Source organism: Erinaceus europaeus, chromosome 15 (assembly GCF_950295315.1).
Source record: "Erinaceus europaeus chromosome 15, mEriEur2.1, whole genome shotgun sequence".
NCBI classification, from domain to species: domain Eukaryota; kingdom Metazoa; phylum Chordata; class Mammalia; order Eulipotyphla; family Erinaceidae; genus Erinaceus; species Erinaceus europaeus.
In genome coordinates, this window is record NC_080176.1 from 51,255,822 (window position 1) to 51,281,397 (window position 25,576).

The 25,576-nt window shown below is 43.4% G+C and overlaps 1 protein-coding gene across 18 annotated transcripts in view; it reads left to right on the forward strand.

Moving 5' to 3' along the window:
* Window positions 1-25,576, forward strand: part of FHOD3 (formin homology 2 domain containing 3) — a 588,579-nt gene that overhangs the window by 482,361 nt on the left and 80,642 nt on the right. For all 18 annotated transcript variants that reach the window (XM_060173747.1, XM_060173744.1, XM_060173740.1 and 15 more), the window contains one exon: window positions 6,861-7,075. In XM_060173747.1, the coding sequence (XP_060029730.1) occupies window positions 6,861-7,075 (215 nt within the window). The remainder of the gene's footprint in view (window positions 1-6,860; window positions 7,076-25,576) is intronic.

Genomic DNA, 25,576 nt, shown 5'->3' on the forward strand with positions numbered 1-25,576 from the left:
CCAGTCCCTTGCTCTCACTCTGCCCTTGGTCATGGTTCTCTTGCCACCCATCTGCCTGAGCTGCCTTCTTTGGTGCAGGGATGGGCTCTTGGTGGCCCCAGATGGCTCTCTTTCCTACAGCCTGTCTCTCTGTTTACCCAAAGATTTGAGGAAGCAACCAAGACTCTTCTTCATTAGTTTGTTTCTTGAAGATGAGAGTGAGGGGGCCAGGCAGTGACTCACTGGGTTAAGCACACACATTACAGTTCAAGCCCCCAGTCCCCACCTTCAGGGGGGTGTTGCACAAGTGGTGAAGTAGGGCTACAGGTGTCTCTCTGCCTCTTTCCCTCTCTTGCTCCTCCTCACCTCTCAGTTTCTCTCTGTCTCTATCTAATAATAATTAATAAATAAACATAAAAAAGATAACAGTAAGAGGGATATATTTTCATCTCTGATTGGAAAACTATTATGGGTTTCTGGCAAACCAAAATAACATTTGCAAATATATTGTATTTGGAAATGGGCAGGTAAGGAAACAGATCAGAGGTATAGACTTAAGGAAGAAGACTGTCCACTCATTAAGGCAGAACTAGTTATGTTTGGTGGGTTCTCCATCTGTAACTCTTAATGCAAAGATATGGAAAAAGGAGGTCAGAGTCAAAGCAGTGGTGCTGGTATCATCTTGATACCAACAAAATGAATGTCACTTTGCTATTTTGATGTGTCGTAGGCATTCGTATATATTTAAATTTATTTTGGATTATTTTGGTTCATATCCTCTCCTTCCATAATTCCAGGCTTGCTTTACTGACAGTGGTACAGACCTAGAGTAAGCTTATATTTTTCTTGTCTTTTTTTTTATTTTTTAGAACTTTAAAAAAATTATTTATTTATGTATTATTGGATAGAGACAGAGAGAAATTGAGAGAGGGAGAGATACAGAGAGATACTTGCAGCCCTGCTTCACTACTTGTGAAGCTCCCCACCCCCACAGGTGGGGACCAGGGGCTTTAACCTGGGTCCTTGTGCACTGTAGAGTGTGTGTTTAACCAGGTGCGCCACCTCCTGTCCCCCTTTGTCCCCCTTCTATTTTCCAATACTAGAAGAAAGTCCTTTATCTAATATTGATTGAAGTGACATTCTACTTTTAAAAGGATTGTTAGGCAATAGCATCCAGGCTGGACACATGCTAGGCCGTAAGTGAGGATTTATTCTGAAGAGGATGAGAGAAGAAGCCTTAGAGCACAGAGCATTATGGACCAGAGTACAAGGGCACCCATTGGGTCCAGGCTAGGAGTTTGGAATCTGCATGAATTTGACTACACAGTAATGGAGGTTTGGAGCACAGGGTTGAAGACAAAGTAGAACTTGGAGCTAGATTTTGGTTTAGTGTAAGGGGGACTTTTCATGCAGGAGAATGACAGGAGAAGTCATCTGTGAGTAAATTTTGGTTAATCTCAGGTCCAACAGGGTTTGGCCAAGGACTGAACTGAGTGCTCCATAAAGTGAGGATTTTTCTTGTTTATCATTACAGTGTCTCTTGCAGTTCTGAGCACATGGTTAGCACTTGACAAATGCTCTGTAAACAGTAAGGAAGTAAGTGAATAAACAAAAGGTTATGGGCAGAGGTGGATGACTGGGAATGTTGGCATGAAGATAGCAAAAGTGCAAAGTCTTTCCCTGGGCCTAAGGCTTGTGTGCTTTGTGCATAGGAGGTATGTCATTTGTGGAGTGTCTTACAAGGCAGGGATATGTGACAGTCATGTGTCTTAAAGGATTCCTGGGGTCAAGTACTATCGAACCTAGTGCCAGGTGCCTTTTTTTAAATACCATGTTAGTGGGTGGGGGGGCTGTAGTGATTTGTAGTTGTTGAAACATGGGTACAGTTTCTCATCTGCTCATAATAAGTGCCTGTAGAACACTCTCACCACCAGCTAAGGTCTTTTCCACCATCATGCATAAGCATCCTGGTCCCCTCCACCCCACCTCCTCATCTCCTTCCCCCACAGTCTTTTTGCTTTCGTGCAATACACCAAGCCCAGTCCTCCAAGTTTTACCTTGTGTTTCCCCTTTCTGTTTTTGTTTCTTAAGTTCTACCTTATGATTGAGGTCATCCAACAGTTGTCCTCTTTTTGACTCACCTCACTTAACATGATGCCTTAAAGCTCCATCCAGGATTAGGCAAAGGAGATGACTTCATTTTTTTTTTATTTATAAAAAGGAAACACTGACAAAAACCATAGGATAAGAGGGGTACAACTCCGTATAATTCCCACCACCAGAACTTCGTATCAATCCCCTCCCCTGATAGCTTTCCTATTCTTTATCCCTCTGGGAGTATGGACCCAGGGTCATTATGGAGTGCAGAAGAGAGTCTGGCTCTCTGTAATTGCTTCCCTACTGAACATAGGCATTGACAGGTGGATCCATACTCCCAGCCTGTCTCTCTCTTTCCCTAGTGGGGCGGGGCTCTGGGACACATTGGTGGGGTCATCTGTCCAGGGAAATCTGGTTGGCATCATGGTAGCATCTGGAACCTGGAGGCTGAAAAAAGAGTTAACATATAGAGCCAAACAAATTGTTGACTAATCATGAGCCTAAAGGCTGGAATATTGCAGATGAAGATTTGGAGGTCTCTGCTTTATAGATATAGTAATAGGCCTATTTTAATTATATTCCAAAGGGCCCATTACTATTTTTTTTTCCGAGCCTGACTTCATTTTTAACAGCTGAGTCATGCTCTATTACTGGTCTCACTGGTCATGTGACATTGGGCTTAGGTCAAGATACAAGCCCAGCATCCTCCCCAGGTCCTGCTGGAGAATGGCACAGAGCAGAAGAGCCAGCTGAGCTATCAAGTTCTACGTGTCCGGTGACCTGGCTTTTGCTGTGCCTGACAGTCAAACCACCCCTCTCCTGGCCATTGCAGATGCTAACCACGTCTGCTGTTTGAATAGTTCTCAACACTCGTGGCTCCCTGTACCTGCCATTAAAAATTATTTTACCATTTTTTATCCAAGTTGAGGGCAAGGTCCTATGGGGGCCCACAAAGGGGTCTATTGTGTTGTTCCTAATAGAGATGACCGGTAACAGTGGAGAGAGGCCATTATAAATTTTACTTGTGGCAAAGTTCACATAATGCAAAATTTACTGTTCTAACCATTATTCAGTGTACAAGTCATCATTGTTAACATACATTCATACTGTTGTACAACCAACCTCCAGAATTCTTTTCACGTACAAAACTGAAACTTTCTACCAGCTGAACAAAACCCTGGGCCTCCCCTCTATTTCTTCACATAGTTGTCCTTGGGACAATTCATACTAAACATGGGACTTAGGGGATAAGTGGTGGTGCACCTGGTTAAGCTTCACATTATAGTGATTCAAGCCCCTGCCCACCTGCAGGTAGAAAGCTTCATGAGTGGTGAAGCAGTCCTATAGGTCTCTCTCTCCCTTTCCTTCTTCCCCCTCCCTCTCCCTCCCCCTCCCTCTTCCACTCTCTTCTCTCCCTCTCTCTCTACCTCCCTCTTCATTTCGTCTCTGTCTATATCCAATAATAAATACAATATTTTTAAAAATGGGACTCTTTTCATGTATCATGAATCCTCACAGGTAGCATCTCTAAGATGGAATGGATACACGGGAATAGTCTGTCTTCCTTCCTTTCTTTTTTATTTTAATTTTTTTGTTTTTATTATTTATTCCTTTTTGTTGCCCCTGATTTTTTATTGTTGTAGTTATTGTTGTTGTTGTTATTGATGTTGTCCTTGTTGGATAGGACAGAGAGAAATGGAGATAGGAGGGGAAGACAGAGGGGGAAAGAAAGATAGACATCTGCAGACCTGCTTCACTGCTTGTGAAACGACTCCATTGCAGGTGGGAAGTCAGGGGCTCTATCCAGGATCCTTATGTCGACCCTTGTGCTTTGCACCACGTGCGCTTAACCCGCTGTGCTACTGCCCAACTCCCTCTTTCTTTCTGTCTGTCTCCAGGGTTATTGCTGGGGGCTAGGTGTCTGCACTATGAATCCACTGCTTCTGGAGGCTATTTTGTTGCCTTTGTTGTTTATTGTTGTTATTGCTTTCATTATTGTTGGATAGGACAGAGAGAAATAGAGAGAGGAGGGAAAGACAGAGGGGGAAAGAAAGATACCTGCAGACCTGCTTCACTGCTTGTGAAGCGACACCCCTGCCCCAGCAAGTGGGAACCTGGGCGCCCAAACCAGAATTCTTACACCAGTCAGTGCCCTTTGCACCATGTGCACTTTACCTGCTGTGCTACCACCTGGAAAAAAAAAGAAGAGGGGTCCAGGCTCAAACCCCGATCTTTGCGCATGGTGATGTGTGCTGAACCTAATGCGCTACCTCCAGGGAATGAGGAATAGTCTTTAACTTATATTTACCCAGACTCTGGGATGAATAATTCTAGAACCCCCTTTCAGCCCCCCAAGAAGATTGGGGAGCACTTTGGGAGGGAAGTAGGGGGCAGGACGAGGCTACAATGGAGGCCACATTGAGCTGTCCACCGGGCCTGGAGCCTTCTGTGCAAAGCTTGGTCACTGTTCTGCCTGGACTCCTCCAAGTTCCTTAGAGCACTGCTTCCTGCTGCTGGGTTCCAATCTCCTGGACCTGTGCAAGTGCCTTCCTTGATGGCATCCCTGGCCTGCCCTTTTCTCCTGTGGCAGAGGCTTTTTTTTTTCTCACTATGAGGACAAGTGTGCTTCCAAACTTCTCCCAGGTTTCTAGTGTACCTGGCCTGACATTTGCCACCATCTATCTCCTTTGAAAATCACTTGTTCCCAAGATACCTGTCCGCACCTCTGAGTGGTTATGCCTTGCTTGGCTAAATGCAGTTCAGAAATACCCTCCTTTGCTGAACTCTCCCACTTCTCTGTTACTTATTTATTTATTTTCAGTTGTCACGAGTGTTATCAGTGGGGTTCAGTGCCTGCATATGAGTTCTCCACTCCTGGCAGCCATTTTTTTTAAATTCTTTTGTTGAGAGAGACATAAGTTGAGAGTGAAGAGAGAGATAGAGAGGGAGAGGAAACTCATGAAACTGTGCCCCCTGCAGGTGGGGATCAGGGACTCAAACCCAGGTCCTTATGCATGGTGACACATGTTCTCTACCAGGTGCATCACTTCCTGGTTCTTCTCCTACCTTTTTAGAGTTGATGTTATTGGCAGGAAAAACCCCCAGTGTCTAAAGCCTTATTTTCAGGCGTAGCTGCACCCTGTCAGCTAAAGGCCAAGTCCAGGCTCTGAGAAGTATATATGCAGACTCATCTCACTTGAAAGTCCTGAGAAAGTAATCTGATGCTCTAGTAAAATAAGAGGTGCACCAGGACTCTGGGCAGGCAGTGCCAAGCGAGGGCAGCCTCTGCACTTGGGTGCTGCTTTGCAGGGGTTCCTGCCAGCTCAGGGAAAGAACAAAGGTTGGAAATCTTCCTGCTTTGTGTGTGTGTGTGTGTGTGTGTGTGTGTGTGTGAGAGAGAGAGAGAGAGAGAGAGAGAGAGAGAGAGAGAGAAAGGAAGAAGGAATCCTATTATCTGCTTGTTGAAAACAGACATCCACATGTGAAAAGCTGACTAAATATGCCAGGCAGTAAATGTAAAATGCCATCTGAGCAGAATGGGCTACATATCCGACATGAGTTCAGAGGCAAGGCCAAGATCACTTCCATCTACGGTGGTCAAGGCAGGCCTCACAGAGGGAGAGGTGCGTGCAAGCCTGGCCTGCGGGACAGACAGCCTTTGGACAGGCAGGGGGAGGCAATGACAGTTGCAGAAGCATGGAGCCACACCCCCATTAAGGACAGAGGAAGAGATGCATGTTTTTTCTAGAGACTTGAACCAAACATTCTGCCTCCCATATTTTGGTGCTTTTGAATTGGGGGGTGGGGAGTTGTGGCCAGCCAGAGTTCCAAGGGGCATGGTCATGGGGCGGGGGAGGGTAGGGGGACTGAACCAGTGAATGTAGGCAGATGAGAGTGAGGGTCTTGAATGAACTGTTTCAAAGTCTAGTGGCGGATAAGCTAGTTAGAAACCTGCTCCAGCTGAATTCATAAATTTATATCTGAACAAATAATGGTGGGTAAAATTAGCAGACATCTGGAAGAGGCACATATTTCAAAGTTATTTTGGTCTGATCTATAAAGCGCGCTATGAGGAATATGATTGGTAGCTGGTCTTAATAAACAGTCAGTGGGTTCTGCCTGCCTGAAATGCAAAACAGATGTATCTTTGTTCTTTTTAAACTGACTTTGATGAATAAACTATATGTGACGTCAGGTCCAAGCTATTGGATGTCTGCGTTCGACTCAAATATTTTAGAATATAAAAAAGTTTCCATGGTTGACACAGAGAGAACAAAGTGAATTCCAGTTGCATTGCTGTTCACATTGAAGCAGGTTCAGAAATTTAGGGAGCTGACATCCAGCAACCCTTTCTGGTATTTGGGGGCTTTGCTTCTCTCTGCTGCTCCAAGACATCCTCCCATGTCCCAGCTGTGAGCTCTGGAGACGTGCGGTTTTCAGCTGTCAGTCTTAGGGCTTTTGCAGGGGGCATTATTGCCCTGTTGCTTATTTGGACAAATGTTTACTAAAAGAGCAAAATAGGATTCTGCAGCAGTGATCCAGTATCTAGAGGCTGTGTGATGTGGCCAGCTCCCCCAATTTGTTTGGTTATGAATGATGCGGGTTTTTTAATCATTAGCATCTTGGCTGTGCTGGCTGTGTTTGGCAGAGCCCTCCATCCAGCCTTGCACTGTGCTCTGTGCATCAGGAAATCAGCTCACCATGCAGGTGTTGCGTCCATAAACAAGCATCGGCCACAGGCTCCTCTTGCTTTTGACAGAAACCCTTTGGAATTTCACTTTCAGATACAAATACTTGGAGCAGTTGGCAGCTGAGGCGCAGGAGAAGGAGTTGAGAAGCCGGAGTGCAAGCCGAGGCAGAGCTGACCTCTCCTTGGACCTGACCTCGTCAGCAGTGCCTGCCTCCTCTGCCTCTCTGAGCCGAAGTCCTTCCTCTCCGGATTCCCAGGAGACGCTTAGGGTGTCATCTTCCTCCCCAGGAGCGTCTGAGCATCTCCAAGGTAAGTGGCAGGAAAGCAGAGTGACAGCTGAGTCACTCATACCAGACTAGCATCTGCTGGGCCGTCATAACTTTACTCCAATGTGCAAGCCAACATGGAGAGAGGTATAGCTAAGTGTAGGTTTAGAGGAGGACTCTAGTCTGTGCCACTACTGTTAAACTAAATGTCTCCAGAGTCGTGTATGCAGAGGCAAAGTTTCTTGTGATGAAGATTGTCACTGTATGATCCCCCAAAAGAGCAAATATCAAAAGATACCACTTCTATTCAGGTATAATCCTAAATCATAAAGTATTAATCAATTTAGGGCTCTAATAAGGATGTAGTATGTATTCATTCCCTCTACCCAGTAGTGATTATGTTTACTATTCTCACCTCAGATATTGTTGGTCTGGTTTAAATTAAATTGTGGGAGGGAGGATATGATTTATCAAAGAAAACAATAAACGTGGACCTATTAAACACAGAAGTCTCATGATGGAGAAAAAAATCCGCAGAGAAATAGCCATGATTACTGGCACGTGGTGTAGAGGTGAATGTACGCAGACAGGCTCTCCCTATAGAAGTTGCCTGTCATCTTGGCTTTATTTGGAGAAGAGGGACAAAGCTGTATCAGCTGTTTCTCTGATTGCTTTACACATCGGGGGTCCGTTTCCCAGCCCATTAAGCAAAGAGGAGGGTCCTTGGGCAGCAGCCTCGCATTGCATGTTGATTAACCCCGCAGCCACTCTGTTTGTTTAATTCAGCGTTCTGGCTTGCAGCTTGCTGGAGACAGCCAGCTGAAGACAACAGAGACATTAAACTTTTAACTCTAAGAGGGTTGACTAAATATGGCGTCAAATGTAATTTAAACAAGGCTGGACTCTGTGACCTCAGCAGGACTAGAAGTAACCGAATACGTTTGTCTGTCCAGGGCTTTGTTGCCTCTCCAGGCATCAGAGTTCATTCCGCAGGATCAGTCCAGCCCCATCACTGCTCTCCCTCAAGTCCAATTACCCCTGGTCCCTGAACTGTGAGAGGCTGTGCCTGGAAGATAGCACAGTAACAGATGAGTAATATCGGTCTAAAAATATTGAAGACTCTGAAGCATCAGGAAAACAGACTGTCCTGTAATAGACTTGTGCTTTCCAAACCCTGCCCCCCACCACAGCTCTAAACTATGGTCTTTCCAGAGGCAATATGAAAAGAAAAATTCCCTTGCAAAGTTGCAGTACAGCATTTAATCTTGGGGCATTCACCCCTAAGGGTTGTACTTGCAGCAGTCTGTAGAATGGTAACCTAAACTGAAATCCAGAATGGCCTTCAGCTGAGAGAAACTTGTAATATCTATAAATATCCTCTGTCCTCCTCAAATTGTTTAATCCACTTGACTTTTGTGGCCAAAAGAAAGTCCTTCAAGTATTGTTCCAGTTACTGTCAAACTTGAGGATTTTCTATCCAATTAAACATATAGAATATTTGAAAATTCAATAAGAATATACAAAATATTTATTTTGTAAGTACAGAATATGCATCTGAAAAAAATAAAATAATCTCAGTATGCCTTCAGAAAGATAAGTAGCAAATTTTATGTTCTCTGTAAAGTAGGAGTTCATAGACTGTTGGAAACCACACAGTCAGAGATATCTCTATCTGAAAAAAGAATCCTGGGGTGGAGGCAGGTGGTGTCACACCTGCTTGAGCATACATGTTAACAGTGCTCAAGGACCCATGTTCAAACCTTGGGTTCCTACCTGTAGGGGGAAATCTTTGCAAGTGTTGAAGCAGTGTTGCAGGTGTCTCTCTGTCTCTCGGCCTTTCTATCACCCCCCTTCCCTCTCAATTTCTGGCTGTCTCTATCTAATAAATAAATAAAGATAATAAAAAAAAGTTTTAAAGAATCCTGGGCTGGAATTTACATATTTGTTACAAATTAGATTTTTTTTTTTTTTGCCTTTAGGGTTATCATTGGGGATTGGTGCTGACATTGTGAATTCACTGCTCCTGGTGTCCATTTGTTCCTTTTTTATTTTTATTTATTCATTTTTTGTCTATTTATTTGACAGGACAGAGATAAATTGAGAGAAGAAAGGGAAACAGAGAGGGCAAGAGAAAGATAGTCACCTGCAGACCTGCTTCACTGTTTGTGAAGTGTCCCCACCCTGTAGTTGGGCAGTTGGGGGGCCTCAAACCTGGTTCCTTGCATATAACTGATGTGCCACAAACACCCCAAATTGGTAAAATAAGATAGATTTTTATATTATTTCTGAAATAAACATGCTGGCTCTTGTGGAATCAGCAAAGTATTCTGATATCTTTGTCTTAATACATAACTGAACTCAAAACAAAACTACAAGCTTATCAAAGAAATACTGTGAGAGGATGGTGTAAAAATGAACCACTGAGACTTTCTTCTGACTCAGGGACCTTTGTCTTTAGGATGGAACCACCAAATTGATATGAGAGAAGTGTTTTTCTCAGTCTAGATTTTTGTTATATGAAACAATCTGCTAGCATCCAAGAAGTATCCTATCCCTTTTTTTTAACCAAGCCCCATTTTTCAAATGTTCAAAGTACTTCTTTTGCTTATCCCTAAAATTTTCAATATACCAACAGCTGGAGGAAGAATAAAAATATGATCACGCATCCAGATGTTCTGCCCCAAGCACATGGCATCTGTGGCTTAAATGTGTGAGGGGTGATTCAGTTTCTCATTCCTTCACCTCAAGGACTCAGATGATATTAATTTTTAAATTATATTTATTTATTTATTTATTAGATAGATAGATAGAGACAGAGAGTCATTGAGAGGGGAGGAGGAATACAGATGGAAAGAGACAGAGACACCTGCAGCCCTGCTTCACTGCTTGTGAAGCTTCCTCCCTGCAGGTGGGACCAGAGGCTTGAACCTGGATCCTTTCGCACTGTAATACGTATTCTTTTTTTTTGCGCTTTTTTTTTTTTAATATTTATTTTATTTATTTATTCCCTTTTGTTGCCCTTGTTGTTTTATTGTTGTAGTTATTATTGTTGTTGTCATTGTTGGATAGGACAGAGAGAAATGGAGAGAGGAGGGGAAGACAGAGAGGAGGAGAGAAAGACAGACACCTGCAGACCTGCTTCACCGCCTGTGAAGCGACTCCCCTGCAGGTGGGGAGCCGGGGTTCGAACCGGGATCCTTATGCCAGTCCTTGAGCTTTGCACCACCTGCGCTTAACCCGCTGCACTACAGCCCAACTCCCTGTAATACGTATTCTTAACCAGGTGCGCCACCACCTGGCCCCAATGATAATATGAACTTCCTTCACAGTTCTGTGTGTTCTGCTCCTTTATCCAAAATGATGTTAGTGTCTTCTCATGCAACTCAGTGGGGAAGATGCTAATACCCATATTTTACTGAGGCCCAAATTGATGGGAAGTTTTATTTCAGATCTTTTTGCCACCTCCCAGAGTGTAGAATCCAGAATTTTTGTCTGTTTTTCTTTGTTTATATTTTTTATTTTATTTTAATTAGAGGTGGCAGAGGTATGAAAGTAAGGAGAGTGGGAGAGAGAGAGAGAGAGAGAGACCAGATTACTGTTAAGCTCTAACTTATGGTGGTGTTGGGAATTGAACCTAGGATCTTGGAGTCTCAGCCATGAAAGTCTTTTGCACACCCATTGGGCTTTCTCCCCAGCTCAAATTCAGTGTTTTGATGTCCACCGCAGCCTGCTACTACAGTTTTTGTGATAGTGTTCACACTAATACTAGCCAGCCCTTTACTTACCTCCTCAACAGCATCTGCAAAAGTTGAGGCTGGCATTTCAGAACCATATAGTCAGCAAAATAAGGAAACGGGAATACCTGACATTGAATTACACATACCTTGGGATTACAGGTTACTTTATGGCTTCTTTTAGTAAAGCTTCTTACATGTATTCTGGAGAACCTTTTTTGCAGGGGATAAGAAAGAATTAAATACATGTTTACCTTGTTCTGTCACCAGATGCATTTAAAAAGAGGGGAGGGTTCATGGTCAAATCAAAAGCAATAGCATCATGTACATTCTAACAAGATTTTTTTCAGCCCAAACCTGCCTAGCTAAATCAGCTGTAACTTTAGTACAAATCATACCACTGCTCCCAGCAAGTCAATGTGTGCTTGAATTATTTCCCATCTGGCCCTCATGTGGCTTTCAGCAGATGTTTGTCCTAAGACTGACTAGTCTTAGTGGTGCTGGTCTGAATATTTTCCCCTTGTGCAACACTGCAGGACCATATGAAGTATAAACACATGCATGTGCTCTCATGTGCACCTGTGGTAGTTAATGGAGACAATTAGCCCCAAATTTAGATGAATACGGATGGACCTCTCTTGCCATACGTATCTTTGCCTATCCTTTCCTTATTTTTACTGAATCCTGCTGGTATAAGTCGGAATATTGCTGGATATCTTTGTGTCCTGTTAGTTTGAAAACTTCTAGGAGAGGCCAAGTGGTGGTACATCTGGGTTGAGCCACACTTACCACATGCAAAGACTCGAGTTCAAGCCCCTGGTCCCCACCTACAGTGGAAATGCTTTATAAGCAGTAGAGTAATATTGCAAGCCTCTCTCTCTCTCTCTCTTTCTCTGCTTCTCTATACCTAATAAATACTATATATATATATATATATATATATATATATATATATATATATATGAAAAACTCACAGGTGATCACTCTGAAAACAAATAGTTTTTCTCATTAATCAGAAAAACTGTGTTCTATTGGAATAGTGGCCTTTGATATGACTCATGAGAAGGTTACTCTGAGGATATAGATAATAATATTCTGTGTACCCACAAGTAGTGTCAAAGCAGCAGGGTAACTTATCATTCCAATAGATGTCAGATCTAAGTAAGCTATTTCACAATAGTACAGTTGAGAAAACCATTGATTTGAAAATAAAAGTAAGTGGCTCAGCGAGTCAGGAGGTAGTGCAGCAGGTTAAGCGCAGGTGGTGCAAAGCACACGATACGGCATAAGGATCCTGGTTCGAGCCCCCAGCTCCCCACCTACAGGGGGGTCGCTTCACAAGCGGTGAAGCAGGTCTGCAAGTGTCTGTCTTTCTCTCTCCCTCTCTGTCTTCCCCTCCTCTCTCCATTTCTCTCCATTTCCTAGGTACAGTCAAATATCTCACTCTGGGACCCCAGAGATATAAGAGATAGAAAGAATAATCTTGGTGACTACCGTCATACACTTGGGAGCATTTACTGAAATCAATGACATGGTGTGCTGATATTTCCTCTCATGAGTACATTGAAAGTACTTGTAATTATGACCGTTCTTCCAACCTCCTGGGCTGCCTCAGACGTAGAGATAAAATATAGACATAAAGTGATATCATGAAGTGTGCCATTTACTGAAATGCATAACCACCTTTTGTGTAGGCGTCTTTTGTCATTATGGTGGTTGTCGTTGCCACCAATCATTGACTGGAAATCTCCGTCACCTTTGTTGTGTAACGTGCTCCCCTAGGTTACCTCATCCGTGTGTCAGAAGTCAGAGACATCTGCTCTCCTGTTTCTAGCTGGCACAGTAGCAGTGGAAGATCATCAGTCATCAGCTTAGTGCATTCTGGTTCCCTTGCGTAGAGCATTTGGATACCTACAGTCTAGTCTTTTCATGTGTTGGCAGGAAACTAGATCCCTTGTGGTTCTGTGACTCAGGCTCCCTGCCTCCTCATCCCTCACCTGAATGCCACTGCTTGATGCCATATGGTTAGTTAGACAAGAACTTGACCCAAGATCAAGTTCCTACTAGCTACACCTGTTGTAGAATGCTTTGGGATCCTCTGTAAATCACTGGATTTTCGACCTTGTCATTTCTCCATTTCTAAAAATAAAGGAGAGCTAAATTTTCCCATATTGTCCCCTGGAAAAGGGTTGTTGTCTGTGGTGTTTTTTTTTCTTGTACCATGTTTAAAAACTTTTGATTTGAGGATTGGTTTTTGTCTGTTTTTGTAATAGACAAATATGGCTCTCATTTAAGTATATTTTAGACACAAAGCACAGCATGGCACTGGGACAGTTGTTAAAGAAGGATATTACATGATTGATAGAATAATTTCCTTTCTTTGTGTAATATCTTATTTATATACTTATTTTGGATAGAGACAGAGATAACTTGAGAGGGGAGTGGAGAGAGAGATACCTGCAGCATTGTTTCATCACTTATGGAGCTTGCCTGCCCCCCATAGGTGAGGAATGGGAGCTGGAATGCAGGTCTTTGTGCACTGTAATGAGTGCTCTCTACCAGGTGTGCCATCACCTGGCCTCTCAACATGTTAATTTCATCAACAGATATTCACTATGAGGCTTTTGGTAGAAGGCAAAAACCTTCTGTTTAAGAGACAAAAGACTCAGCAATCATAGTAGCCCACACATCAACAGTTTTGCGATTCTCCAGGTCTCTGTTCCCATAAAGTGATGCAAGTAGGCTTGAGTGATATCTGTATACAGCCAGAGAAGGCCCCTCAAGATAGGGACTTTCACAGTAGTCAACCAAATCTCACCTTTGTCCCAGAGGAAGACACCATCTTTGTCACAGAAGGCAATGAATCAACAACATGCTTTTTTTTTTCTTTCTCCAGAAAGCAAAAAAGGCTACTTGCTTTCACTTGTAATCAGAGAAAGATAGTCCAAAACAAAGACAGTCTGGCTCTGCGAGCAAGACTACAGAAATACAAGACACTCCTAGAAAATTATTTCTGAGCACTGGGTTATAAGTTCAACCCATCTTTACAGTAAAATTCATATTCCGAAATCTGTGTAAACAACAAAATCTAAATTCCATATACCACTTAGCTTGTTTGCCCTCACTTGATAAAAGTTAGAAGCTGTGGGAGCTGCAAAACCCAGTGTGGAGTGAGTAGTGTGGGCACATAAGCTTATCTATGTCCAGAGGAGCAAACAGGGGCTCTAGAAAGACATCCGTGCTCATTTTACATTTTTATTTATGAAAAGGAAACACTGACAAAAACCATGGGATAAGAGAGGTACAACTCCACACAATTCCCACCACCAGAACTCCTTATCCCATTCCTTCTCCTGATAAGCTTTCCTATTCTTTAACCCAGGGTCATTATGGAGTGCAGAAGGTGGAAGATCTGGCTTCTGTAATTGCTTCCCCACTGAACATGGGCATTGACACGTGGATCCGTACTCCCAGACTGTCTCTCTGGGGAGGTGGAGTTTCAGGACACACTGGTGGGGTCGTCTGCCCAGGGAAGTCCAGTTGGCATTATGTTAGCATCTGCAACCTGATGGCTGAAAGAAGAGTTAATCTGCACTATTTCAGCCTTTAGGTTCATGATTAGGCAGCAATTTGTTCTGCTTTATACCAGTGCTTTTCATTCCAGAGAGAAGGCAGGAGTAAGTGCTCCCTGGCATAGTCAGGAGACCTCAATAAGTAAGGTACTTTGAATTGCCAGAGTCAGAGACTGAGACCTCTAAAATAGCAAGTGAGAATAACTCCTTCTAGCATCCTTGTGGTATCTCCCAGTTCTTTCTAGCATGACTATCTGTGGAAGGATCTCAACCATCACTCTTCCTTTCCCTCCAGTCACCCTGTTTCCCCCACCACCACCTCTGTCTTTCCGCCACATAGATGTCTGTACAAAACAATACAGTACTTGCAGCAAGCGCTTGACATAATATCATAAATTGATTTCTTCAACCCTCAAGGGATGGTCTTTGGAGGACCCTGAGTTCGTTGGTCCTGGTAAGTGTCTTATCTGCTCCTAAACTTGTGTGACTCTTCAGAGGCTTCCAGAGCTGGAATGGTTGCTGAGAAAGCTTGTTCTGCCAGATACATTGGGAAGTTCCAGTAGATTTTTGTTGACTTTTTGGGTCTAGAAGCTCTGGATTCATTTATGTTCTCTAGAATATGTCCAGACCCAGCATGTTACTTCTCTTTCATCTCTTTTCTCATAGTGTCTTAGTATTCTGAAGGTGCTGCCTGGTGGCGCCTCTGGTGGAGTGCACACACATGAGCTTCTTAGCATTATGCTCCAATTTTATTACTGACTCCTTCTGCCAGCATCCTAAATGTCAAGTTTTTCCAGGCTTCCCCAACAACCCTCTTTTTTTCTGGCTGCCTTTTCTGGCTGTGCCCTTATACTCTCATCTGACTTTTTAACTAAAACCCTCCATGTCTGCACCTCCATCCAGCCTTGTCCTTGATAAAGCTCAGTGTAGGCTAATTTAGCCTCTTAAGCATCACCACCTGAATAGCCCTCTCAGACACTTCTAATTAACAAGTGCTGCCCAGGAAAGCCTGGTGGGAGGGGAGATGTCACCCACCTCTCACCTACAAACCCCAAACAAGCTCATATTTCTAGTCCTCACTGAGTTAAGACCACATGTCTTGTCCCAGTCACGGAAGCTGGAAATATATACCTCTTGATGCCTCTCTCTATGTTCAACTTCACATCCCTCAGTCACCCAGTGGATGCATTTTCCTTTTTTTTATTTTTCCGTATCAGTTGTCTTCCCTGTCTCCCATTCACCAGTGCCTTAGTCTTGGTATTAAACACCTCTGATATGATCCATTTGAGTAAGTTCTACTAGATCTCAGTTCTTCCAGGATTTTCTCTGCATAAAATCCTCTAGTGGTGCTCTATTATCGACAACAGAAGTTTAAGGTCTTGTGTGCATGCAAGACTCTTGGCTAGCCACCACCATCCAAAACATGTCTTATACTCTGTCAGCACCAAACCATTATCCAAGACCTGAAAGGTAGGTACCATGTTATTTATGATTTGTCTATATGTTGAGGGTCCCTTCCTGTTGGGAGTCCACTGGAACCCATCATAAGTTGATGCATATTCTCTTGACTACAGCATCTTTTCTTTCCTCTTTTATGTGTCCCTGTTTCCTTATCCATGCCTGGGATACAGGATTTATCTGACACATGCTTCCCAGAGGGTACCTGTGTAGATTCATCTTTATTAAACTCATCATGTGTGAAGTAGAGTTAGGTGTTCACTAAATGTCTTTCCTATGAGTTAATGAACAATAATACTTTTTAAAAGCAGACATGTTAACCCACAGAAACAACTTCATTCCTTGTACTCGGAAATTGATGACCTGAGCTATGATGACCTGGACGGGCCATTCTCTAAAGACTGAAGAAATGAAGGTGGCCAAATGTAAAGAGAGAACTACTGAGGAGGTCACCATAAAAAGGAGAAAATTCAGAGTAGTATTCTTCACAGATTGATAGTCAAGATATAAAAGTTTTAAATAGTCTTTATTTTGGAGCCAGTCAGTGACACACCTGGTTGAGTACACATGTTCTCATGCTCAAGGACCCAGGTTCAAGCCCCCAGTCCCCACCTGCAGGGGACGCTTCATCAGAGGTGAAGCAGTACTGCAGGTGTCTCTCCCCCTCTCTATCTCTGTTGCCCTCTTAATTCCTCTCTCCTATCAAAGTGAAAAAATTTTTTTAATTTTTGTTGGTTATTTAATATGATTATCAAGATTGTGGGATAATAGGGGTACAGTTCCATACAGTATATGCTACTAGAGTTCTATATCCCATCCCTTTCATTGGAAGCTTCCCTATTCTTCACCCCTGTGGGAATATGGACCCAGGATCATTATGGGGTACAGAAGGTGGAAGGTCTGGCTTCTGTAATTGCTTTTATGCTGGATATGGACATTGGCAGGTGGATCCATAACCCCAGTCTGTTTCTGTCTTTCCCCAGTGGGGTAGGGCTCTGGGGAGATGGGGTTCTGGGACACACTAGTGAGGTCATCTATCCAGGGAAGTCAGGATGGCATCTTAGTAGCAACTGCAACTTGGTGGCTGAAAGGTAGTAAGATATAAAGCAAAACAGGTTGTTTAATAAGTCGAAACCCAAAATAGTCCTTTTTTTCACTTCTTTGTGCGTGAATTCACTAACAAAAGCAGATAAGATGTTATTAAATAGACAGCCATTGTCCACTATTGACTGGATGCAATAAGGAAGTGTCAATCTTGGGTAGGTAAGAATTTAAAGGAGACTTATATCACTTAACATGATTTCTTCAAGTTCCATGTGTGGTGTTTTGCACCAAAACAAAAATTCTGTGGAAGGTGGGGCAGGGGGTGAAGAGGCTCGTGAGCCCCTGGTACAAGATGGGAGAAAAGGACCTAAGTTGGAAGTGAGAGTGTTCTATCCACACCTGTTGTGCAAGGGTGAGACATTGTGTTCATGTGCCAACAACTGGGTTGTAAGCCAATACCCCCCCCAAATAAAGTGATAAATAAAATACATTTCATCAAAAATATATTAAAGTGGGGGTTGGGCAGTAGTGCAGCAGGTTAAGTGCACGTGGTGCAAAGCGCAAGGACCAGCATAAGGACCCCTGCTCAAGCCCCCGGCTCCCCACCTGCAGAGGAGTCACTTCACAAGTGGTGAAGCAGGTCTGCAGGTGTCTACCTTTTTCTCCCCCTCTCTGTCTTCCCCTCCTCTCTCCATTTCTCGCTGTCCTATCCAACAATGAACGATATCAACAACAACAATAATAACCACAACAAGGCTACAACAATAAGGGCAACAAAAGGGGGAGGGAAATGGCCTCCAGGAGCAGTGGATTTATGGTGCAGACACTGAGCCCCAGCAATAACCCTGGAGGCAATGTGTGTGTGTGTGTGTGTGTGTGTGTGTGTGTGGTGTGTGTGTGTGTGTGTGTGTGTGTGAGAGAGAGAGAGAGAGAGAGAGAGAGAGAGATTTTCAGTTCTTCTCTAGTCAAAGACTGGTTCTGTTCAGGGTTCTTTGTTAAAAGGAAGGATTGTGATTTTCTTTAGATACTGATTTGATCTTATAATGTCTCTGGGGTTTAGGTCACTTTTGCCAGAAAAAAAGTTTTAGGCAATATTATTTTTCCCCACATCAAATCTCTTGTACTTAGCATAGAGAATAATAGCACCGGGGGCTGGGCAATGGCACACCAGGTTAAGTACACATTGTATGAAGTTTAAGTACCCACGCAAGAATCCCAGCTAGAGACCATGCACCCCACCTGCAGGAGGGTCTCTTCACAAGCAGTGAAGTAGGTCTGCAGGTGTCTCTCTGTCTCCTATCTTGCCTTCCCTTCTCATTTCTGTCTGTCCTATCCAAAAAGATCAGAAAAAAAAAAAATGGCCACAGGAGCAGTGGATTCAAGTGCAGGCACCAAAGCCCAGCAATAGCCCTGGAGGCGCAAAAAAAAAAAAAAAAAAAAAAAACCACAAAAAAAGAATAATAGCACCAAGGCCCAGCAATAACCCTGGAGGCAATCAAAAGAATAATAGCAGAATAAAAACAAAAAATAAGAATAATAGAGGAAAATTATCAATATTGGGAGCCAGGTGGTGGCGCACCTGATTAAGCACATGCTCTACAGTGTGCAAAGACCTTGGTTCAAGCCCCTGGTCCCCATCTGCAGGGAGAAAGCTTCATGGATGGTGGAGCAGGGCTACAAGTGTCTCTCTGTCTCTTTCCTTCTCTATCCCCCTTCTCTCTCAGTTTCTCTCTATCTCTCTTCAATAATAAATTAAATTAAATTAAAAGTAAATAGATAAGGAAAGAAAAAGAAAATTATCAATACTTATGGAATGAGGGGTCCATGTGGCAGCCCATTTGGTAAACTACAAACTTTTTCATGCTGGAGGACCCAGGTTCAAACCTCAGGTCCTGAACTTTGCTGACAATCATATCAGAGTAAGTGCATCACCATAGGGCTGGGAAATGTGAATTAGGGAACACCAAATTCCTTAATCTCAATTTAATACTAGGGTTTGTGGTTCAGGACTTACTGTTGTCATGCCACAGTAGCAGCTTTTATTTTGATGTGACTTGTGATTCTGGTTGGGAGCTGACAAGGGCTCTAAGTAGTGTTGAAATGCATGGCAGTTTGTAGTGAGGTGATGTCTTCACCCTTGAGGCAAGGCCTGCCTTTTGCATGGAACTGTGTGGAATTAATTCCGTATTATCTTCACAATCTTGTTAATCATTATTAAGTCACTATAAAAAAACAAAAAAGCAGGCATGTAGCTTTACCCGTCCATCTAGTCATAGAAAGGCCAGCAAGAATTGTACCTGATTCTGTTTGACACTGGCTGAGCCAAGAAAAACAAATGAGGAAAAAAATAAAAAAAGAACACTTCCTGAATTTGAAAGAGGAAATTAATCACACTCGAAGTGTTGATAATGGAGTTGATGTTTAGTATCAGTTAGCGTTCCAGATAATGATGCAGCAATAAGTTGCTTTCTTTAGTCTTAAGTTGGTTTCTTACTTCCTGTTTATAGTATGCAATAGAGCCTACCTATTAATCAACACCAGCCTCACACAACCTGAAGTGGCTTCTCGTAAGTCCTAAGTGATACCACAATGGTGTAGGAAGCAGTCAGAAGTATCATCTGAAGAGCAAGAGGAAGAGGAAGTGGCACTTCAGATGTTCACGGCTCTTGTCAGCTCACCCAACATTCAGCTCAGGTGCACGTTCCCATGTGAGGAAGACATCAGGGTCATGGACCTGGCTTTTCCTTAAACATTTCTATTCCCATGTGCCTCTTGCAATGAGAATAACTTGCTACATCAAATGTAATTTGAAATTTTAAGGATTTGTACCATGTTTGAATAGCCCATGACTGCAAACCCAGTCCTTCTTCCCTTGCACTGAATTTGGAGTCCAGCTTTCCACTGAAGTTAACTGAAAACTTCCAGAGTTGGAGCTCTGAGAGTGGGCTCGACACCTGTAAAATGGCTTGCTTTATTTATTTAGAGAATTAGGGCCTTGTATGTACATGATCTCAACTCTCCCAGGCCAACTTTTTCATTCTTTGTAATTCCAACCAAGAGGGAGAGAAAGAGAGAGACAGACAGAGAGAGAGAGAGAGACCCAGTACTAGAGCTATCCCTAGGGCCATGGTACCCCCATGTGTTTTGGGGGTTCCAAACCAGGCTGCCAGCATAGCAAGACATGTATTCTATCCTGTGAGCTAGCGTCTAGCCTTAACATGACACCTTCTAATGGGGCTTGGAAAGGAATTTTTGGCTCTGTACTTTTCATTTTAAGAGGCAGCAGAAGCCTGGATCTGTTTGTAAACTCTACCTGTGAATTCTGAGCACAGAGCTGAGCTTAAATTTAAAGGCATGTAAATTTATTTGGCATATGAATTAGTCTTTTGCAAGTAATTGTTTCTTTTGTAAAGCTTGAGTGTGTAGAGTTTGTGTCCATCCTAATTAAATAATTCTTATAGATCAGTTCTCAACCAGAGGTAGTGTTACCCCAACAGACACTTGGCTGTAGCTGAAGATATTCTGGATTGTTGGGAGTAGGACATGTTAGTGGCCTCCAGTAGGTAAAAGCCACGGGTGGTGTCAAGCAGCCTATGGACAACTTGCCACAACACAGAAAAATCCAACCCCAAATATCCATAGTGTAAGGGGCTGAGAAAGCCTGCTTCGGGTGCATTTGAGAGAACAGCTTCATAACAACTGGCACCACACCAAAGGCAAAGTCTAAAGAATGTTCAACATTGTGAGTCTTTTCTCTTGGGACCTTTCTCACATTTATGTGATTAAGCCACAAGTTTAAAGTTGATGGTGTTAGTTATTAGCTCGGAACTGGGGAGGTCTCTGGAATCTTTACAGTTTGGAGCAGCTATTCTAGAACTGGCTGGCTCTACCCTCGGCTTCGTAAGTTCTGCCAGGAAGCCAAGCCCTTGCCAAGCCATCAAGACACCATCACAGACAGAAATCAGTTGAAGCCACCCAAGACACAAGATGTTCAGATCTTTCTACCAACATTTTATCTCTTCAAAACAAAATTGCATGACAAGATTCCAGTTGGACACTCTGGTCTAAGCTATGAAGGGCTCTGATGAAAGCAGAAATGGAATGTCTGTACCCACAGGATGATTTGTTTTGTTTTATTGTTGGGGGCACTGATTATATACTTTTCCCTCCTTAAGTCATCCACCACACTCTAACATTGTGACTAAAAAGCTTAGCATTTTGGTTAGGCTGATGGAAGGTCAATGCCCGCCCCCTCCCCACCTCCAGTTCTGTTAGCATTCTTTCTGCTTGTCAGCAAGGTTCTATTAGAAATTGATGACACAAGCTCACTCAGAGGGAGCCTGCAGGCCAACATTGAAGGGACTGTTTGCAGAGGTGCAGACAGGACATAGGAGCATTACAGCCTGGGGACACACACAGACATGGCAGGAGAGGGAAATTATTCCCACCTCCAAGCCTAGAGGAACTTAGTGCCTAGCTGGGATCTGGTGAACACTGTAGTCTTGAGTGGGAGCCTACAGAGCAGAAATGGCCTGACAACCTTTGCCAAACTATAGCCCCACACCCCCTATGGAGAGAGCAGAGGCCCAAGTCTCCCTTCTCTTCCTACCACAAGCCCACCCATCTGACAGGGTTAGAAGTTACTGACATGGCAGGGGCTCTCAGTAGAGGCCAACCTCCCAGGGGACAGAGCAGAACATTGTAAAGATGGGGGTTGGAGGCAGCCCCCAGAATTTCCAGCCCATTGCATAGCCCTGGAGTAACTCTTGCTTCTCTCTAGACATACTTTGTTAGTCATCACATGGAATATCCGTCTTCACGTTGGCATGAAAACTAGAGTGACATGCATATGGATCTTGAGACTTAACCCTGAGTATAGAAGGTACTAAGTAACACTGACTTTCTTTTTAGATCATTTTATTGGAAGCCTAATGGTTCTACTACAGTTGTTGATATATGGATCCAATTTCTCATCTCCCTGTGATAAGTATCTGCAAAAAATTCTCACCCCCAACATAGGTCCTCTTCCATCATCATGTACCAGGACCCCAAAGCCACCCTCTCCCACTCTCTTTCCCTCCTTCCCAAGAGACCTTTGATTTCTACAAGACACCACAGCCAGTCCAAATTTCACTTTGTGTTTCCCTTTCTGTCCTTGCTTCTTAAGTTCTCTCTATAAGTCAGATTTATCTTTCTCTTCTTTATTTTTTATTTATTTGATAGAGACAGCCAGAAATCAAGGGGAGAGTGAGAGAGACACCTGTAGCCCTGCTTCACCACTTGTGAAGCTTTCCTCTTGCAGGTGGAGACCAGGGATTTGAATCTGGGTCCTTGCACATTGTAACATGTGCACTGAATCAGATGCACCACCACCCTGCCCTGTCTTTGTCTTTGTGATTCATCTCACTTAAGATGATTTCTTCAATTCCTATCCAAGATGAGATCATTATTTTTAACATCTAAGTAGTATTCCATTTTGTATATATTACATTCTGTATATATACCACAACTTTCTTAGCCACTCATCTGTTGTTTGTTATCTGGGTTGCTTTCAAGTTTGAACTAATAGAAATTGTGCTGCTATGAATTGTGCTGTACATAGATATCTCAGGAGAGTTGTTTTTGTTTCCTTTGGATGAATCTCCAGGAAAGAAATTGCTGGGTTGCACTGTAGATCTATTTCTAGTGTTCTTAGAGGTCTCCAGACTGGTAACAGTAACTTTCATTCTTTCTTTCACTTACAGTTGGAACCTGATACTGAGTGAGGTGTTTAGGACCAGGTGAGGAGTTGGCACTGGGCTTTCAAAGGGAAGGAAAACTAGCTGGTGTGTATGCATGGATGTCTGTCTTGGTTGTTTTGGATGTTAGCTGATTGAGGTTCTCAAGACCTGCCCCCTACCTGTCTCTCTCCCTGTTTTGGGATCTACAGAAAGAAAACTCCAATCCCTTTGTCCATCTGACTGGGTACCCTTTTATATCCCCTCAAGAAAGGACTTCAATTTCCCCCTTTTTCCTGTGGCTTCTGTGTCAGTGGGTTCACATTCTGGCCTCCCCACCTCTCTCCTGCAACATCTGTTTCTTATAAACAAAAAGTTCCCTCAAGTTCCATGTCCTTGTGGTGAGTCCTGCCCCACAAGATAGCAGCAATGACAGAATCTCATGGTATTTTCTTCTGAACATCTCCTTGGCCTTGCCCTTCCTTGTATTTCTTCCACATGGCATAAATTATCGTTACTACATCTTATTATATAGTCTAATGTAGATTCTTTTTTTTTTTTTGCCTCCAGGGTTAACGCTGGGACTTGGTACCTGCATTATGAATCCACTGCTCCTGGAGGCCATTTTTCCCATTTTGTTGCCCTTGTTGCACTTGTTGTAGTTGTTATTAGTATTGTTGTCATAGCTGTTGTTGGATAGGACAGAGAGAAATCGAGAGAAAAAAGGAAGACAAAAAGGGGGAGAGAAAGAGAGACACCTGCAGACCTGTTTCACCACTTGTGAAGCAACCCCTGCCGATGGGGAGCTGGGGACTCGAACCAGGATCATCCTTACACACCGGTCCTTGCAGTTTGTGCCATGTGTGCTTAACTCACTACACTACTGCCCAGCTCCCCTAATGTAGATTCTTATCTCCTTCCTAATTCTCATTTCACTCTGGCCTTCGATTGTAGTATAAGGTCCTCTGAATCAGGTCAGTGCTAGTGCTGGCTGAATGCCATTTCCCTGTTGTTTGCTAAGTGCATCTTGGGATGCCAGGATACTAACAGTCTGCTCTCAGGACATAATCCAGGGAGACAGATCCCCATTTGGGATCCTTTTTTTTAATTATCATTTTTAATTGATTTAAGTATGATCCACAAGTCCATTGGATAAGAGGGGTACAGTTCCACACAATTTCCACCACCAGAGTCGCACATCCCCTCCCCTCCATTGGAAGCTTTCCGATTCTTTATCCCTCTGGATGTATGGACCCAGGATCATTATGGGGTGCAGAAAGTAAAAGGTCTGGCTTCTGTAGTTGCTTCTCTGCTGGACATGGGCATTGGCAGGTCAACCCAAACTCCCAGTCTGTTTCTATCATTCCCTAGTGGGGCAGGGTTCTGTGGCAGTGGGGTTCCAGGACACACTGATGAGGTCATCTGCCCGGGGAAGTCAGGCTGGTGTCATGGTAGCATCTACAACTTGGTGGCTGAAAAGCATTTAGATACAAAGCAGAACAGATTGCTTAATAATCAGGAACCTAAAGGTAAGGCTGGAACAGATGAGATTTGGGGGTTCCATTTTGGATAAAGCTAGGAAGTTTATTTTAGGTATATTCCAAGGGGCCCGTGACTTTACTAATTTTGCCTGAGCCCAACAGCTACCTCCATGCAGGTGGGCTAAAGGTACTGTCCAGGGAGATGGTGTCAGAGGACCCCCCCTTTTTTTGCCTCCAGGATTATTGCTGGGGTTCAGTGCCTGCATCATGAAGAGGATCCCTTTTATATTATCGGATATAACTTCTGTGGCCTCTTTTCACTTTCAATCTTATGCCCTCATGTGGGGAGACGGCCCATCCGGGCACCTGGCCCAAGTCCCTCTTGTCATTCCTTTCCTCTGACCCTGGAGGTGTGCCCGCATCTCTGTGTCTTTCCTCAGCCCAAGATGACAGGCAGTTGTGGGTGGTGATGAATCAGTGCAGAGAACATGGTGGTAGCTTTACAGGTTGGTTTTTATCACAATCCCTTCTGAGCTGGACTGGAAGAGGAGGCTGTGGAACCCTTTCCAGCGTATGCTTGGGAGTGAGCATCTCGATCTGGGCCTTTGTCATTCCCTTCTCCCCTCTGCTCTTAAAATCAGCTGACTGAGGGTTAGTGGTTTCTAGTACAGTTGTTAACACATGGGTACAATTTCTCACCTTGCTGTTGTAGGTGTCTGCAAAATTCTTTCACACCCAACTTAGTTCCTTTTCCATCATCCTGCACCAGGTCCCCAGGTCCCTTCAGTGTCCCCCCCCCCCCCCCCCGCTTTTCCCCAGAGTCCATTGCCTTGGTGCAATACACCAAACCTAGTCCAAATTTTACTTTGTGTTTTCCCTTTGTCTCTTAAGTTCTACCTAGAGTGAGGTCATCCCATATTCATTCCTCTCTTTCTGTCTTATATCACATAATATAATTCCAACAAGATGCATCCAAAGTAAAGGAGATGACTTCATCTTTTAACAGCTTAGTTATATTCATATATATATATATATATATATATATATATATATATAACAACTTTATTAGCCACTCATCTGTTGTTTGATATTTGGGTTGCTTCCAAGTTTGGGTTATTGCAAATTGTGCTTCTGTGAGCATAGGTGTACATAGGTCTTTTTGGATGAGTGTGTTTGTTTCTTTCGGATATATTCCTATGAAAGGAATTACCAGGTCATAGGGTAGGTTCATTTCTAGCCTTCTGAGTATTCTCTATACTGCTTCCCACAGAGATTGAACCAATTTGCATTCCCACCAGCAATGTAGAAGGTTCCTTTACCCCCCCCCCACACACACACACTTGCTGTTACTAACCTTTCCAATGTGCAGTATTTCACAGGAGCAATATGGTAGCTCCTTGTCTTTATTTGCATTTCTCTGATTGGTAGATCATGTGCAGTGCTCAGTAATGGCGCCTGGAAGAGAACTAGCAGGTCACCCCAGCCCTGCTCCCCATAAATGCTAGCACAGTGTCTCTTCTGGGAAGGCTCAGAATCTC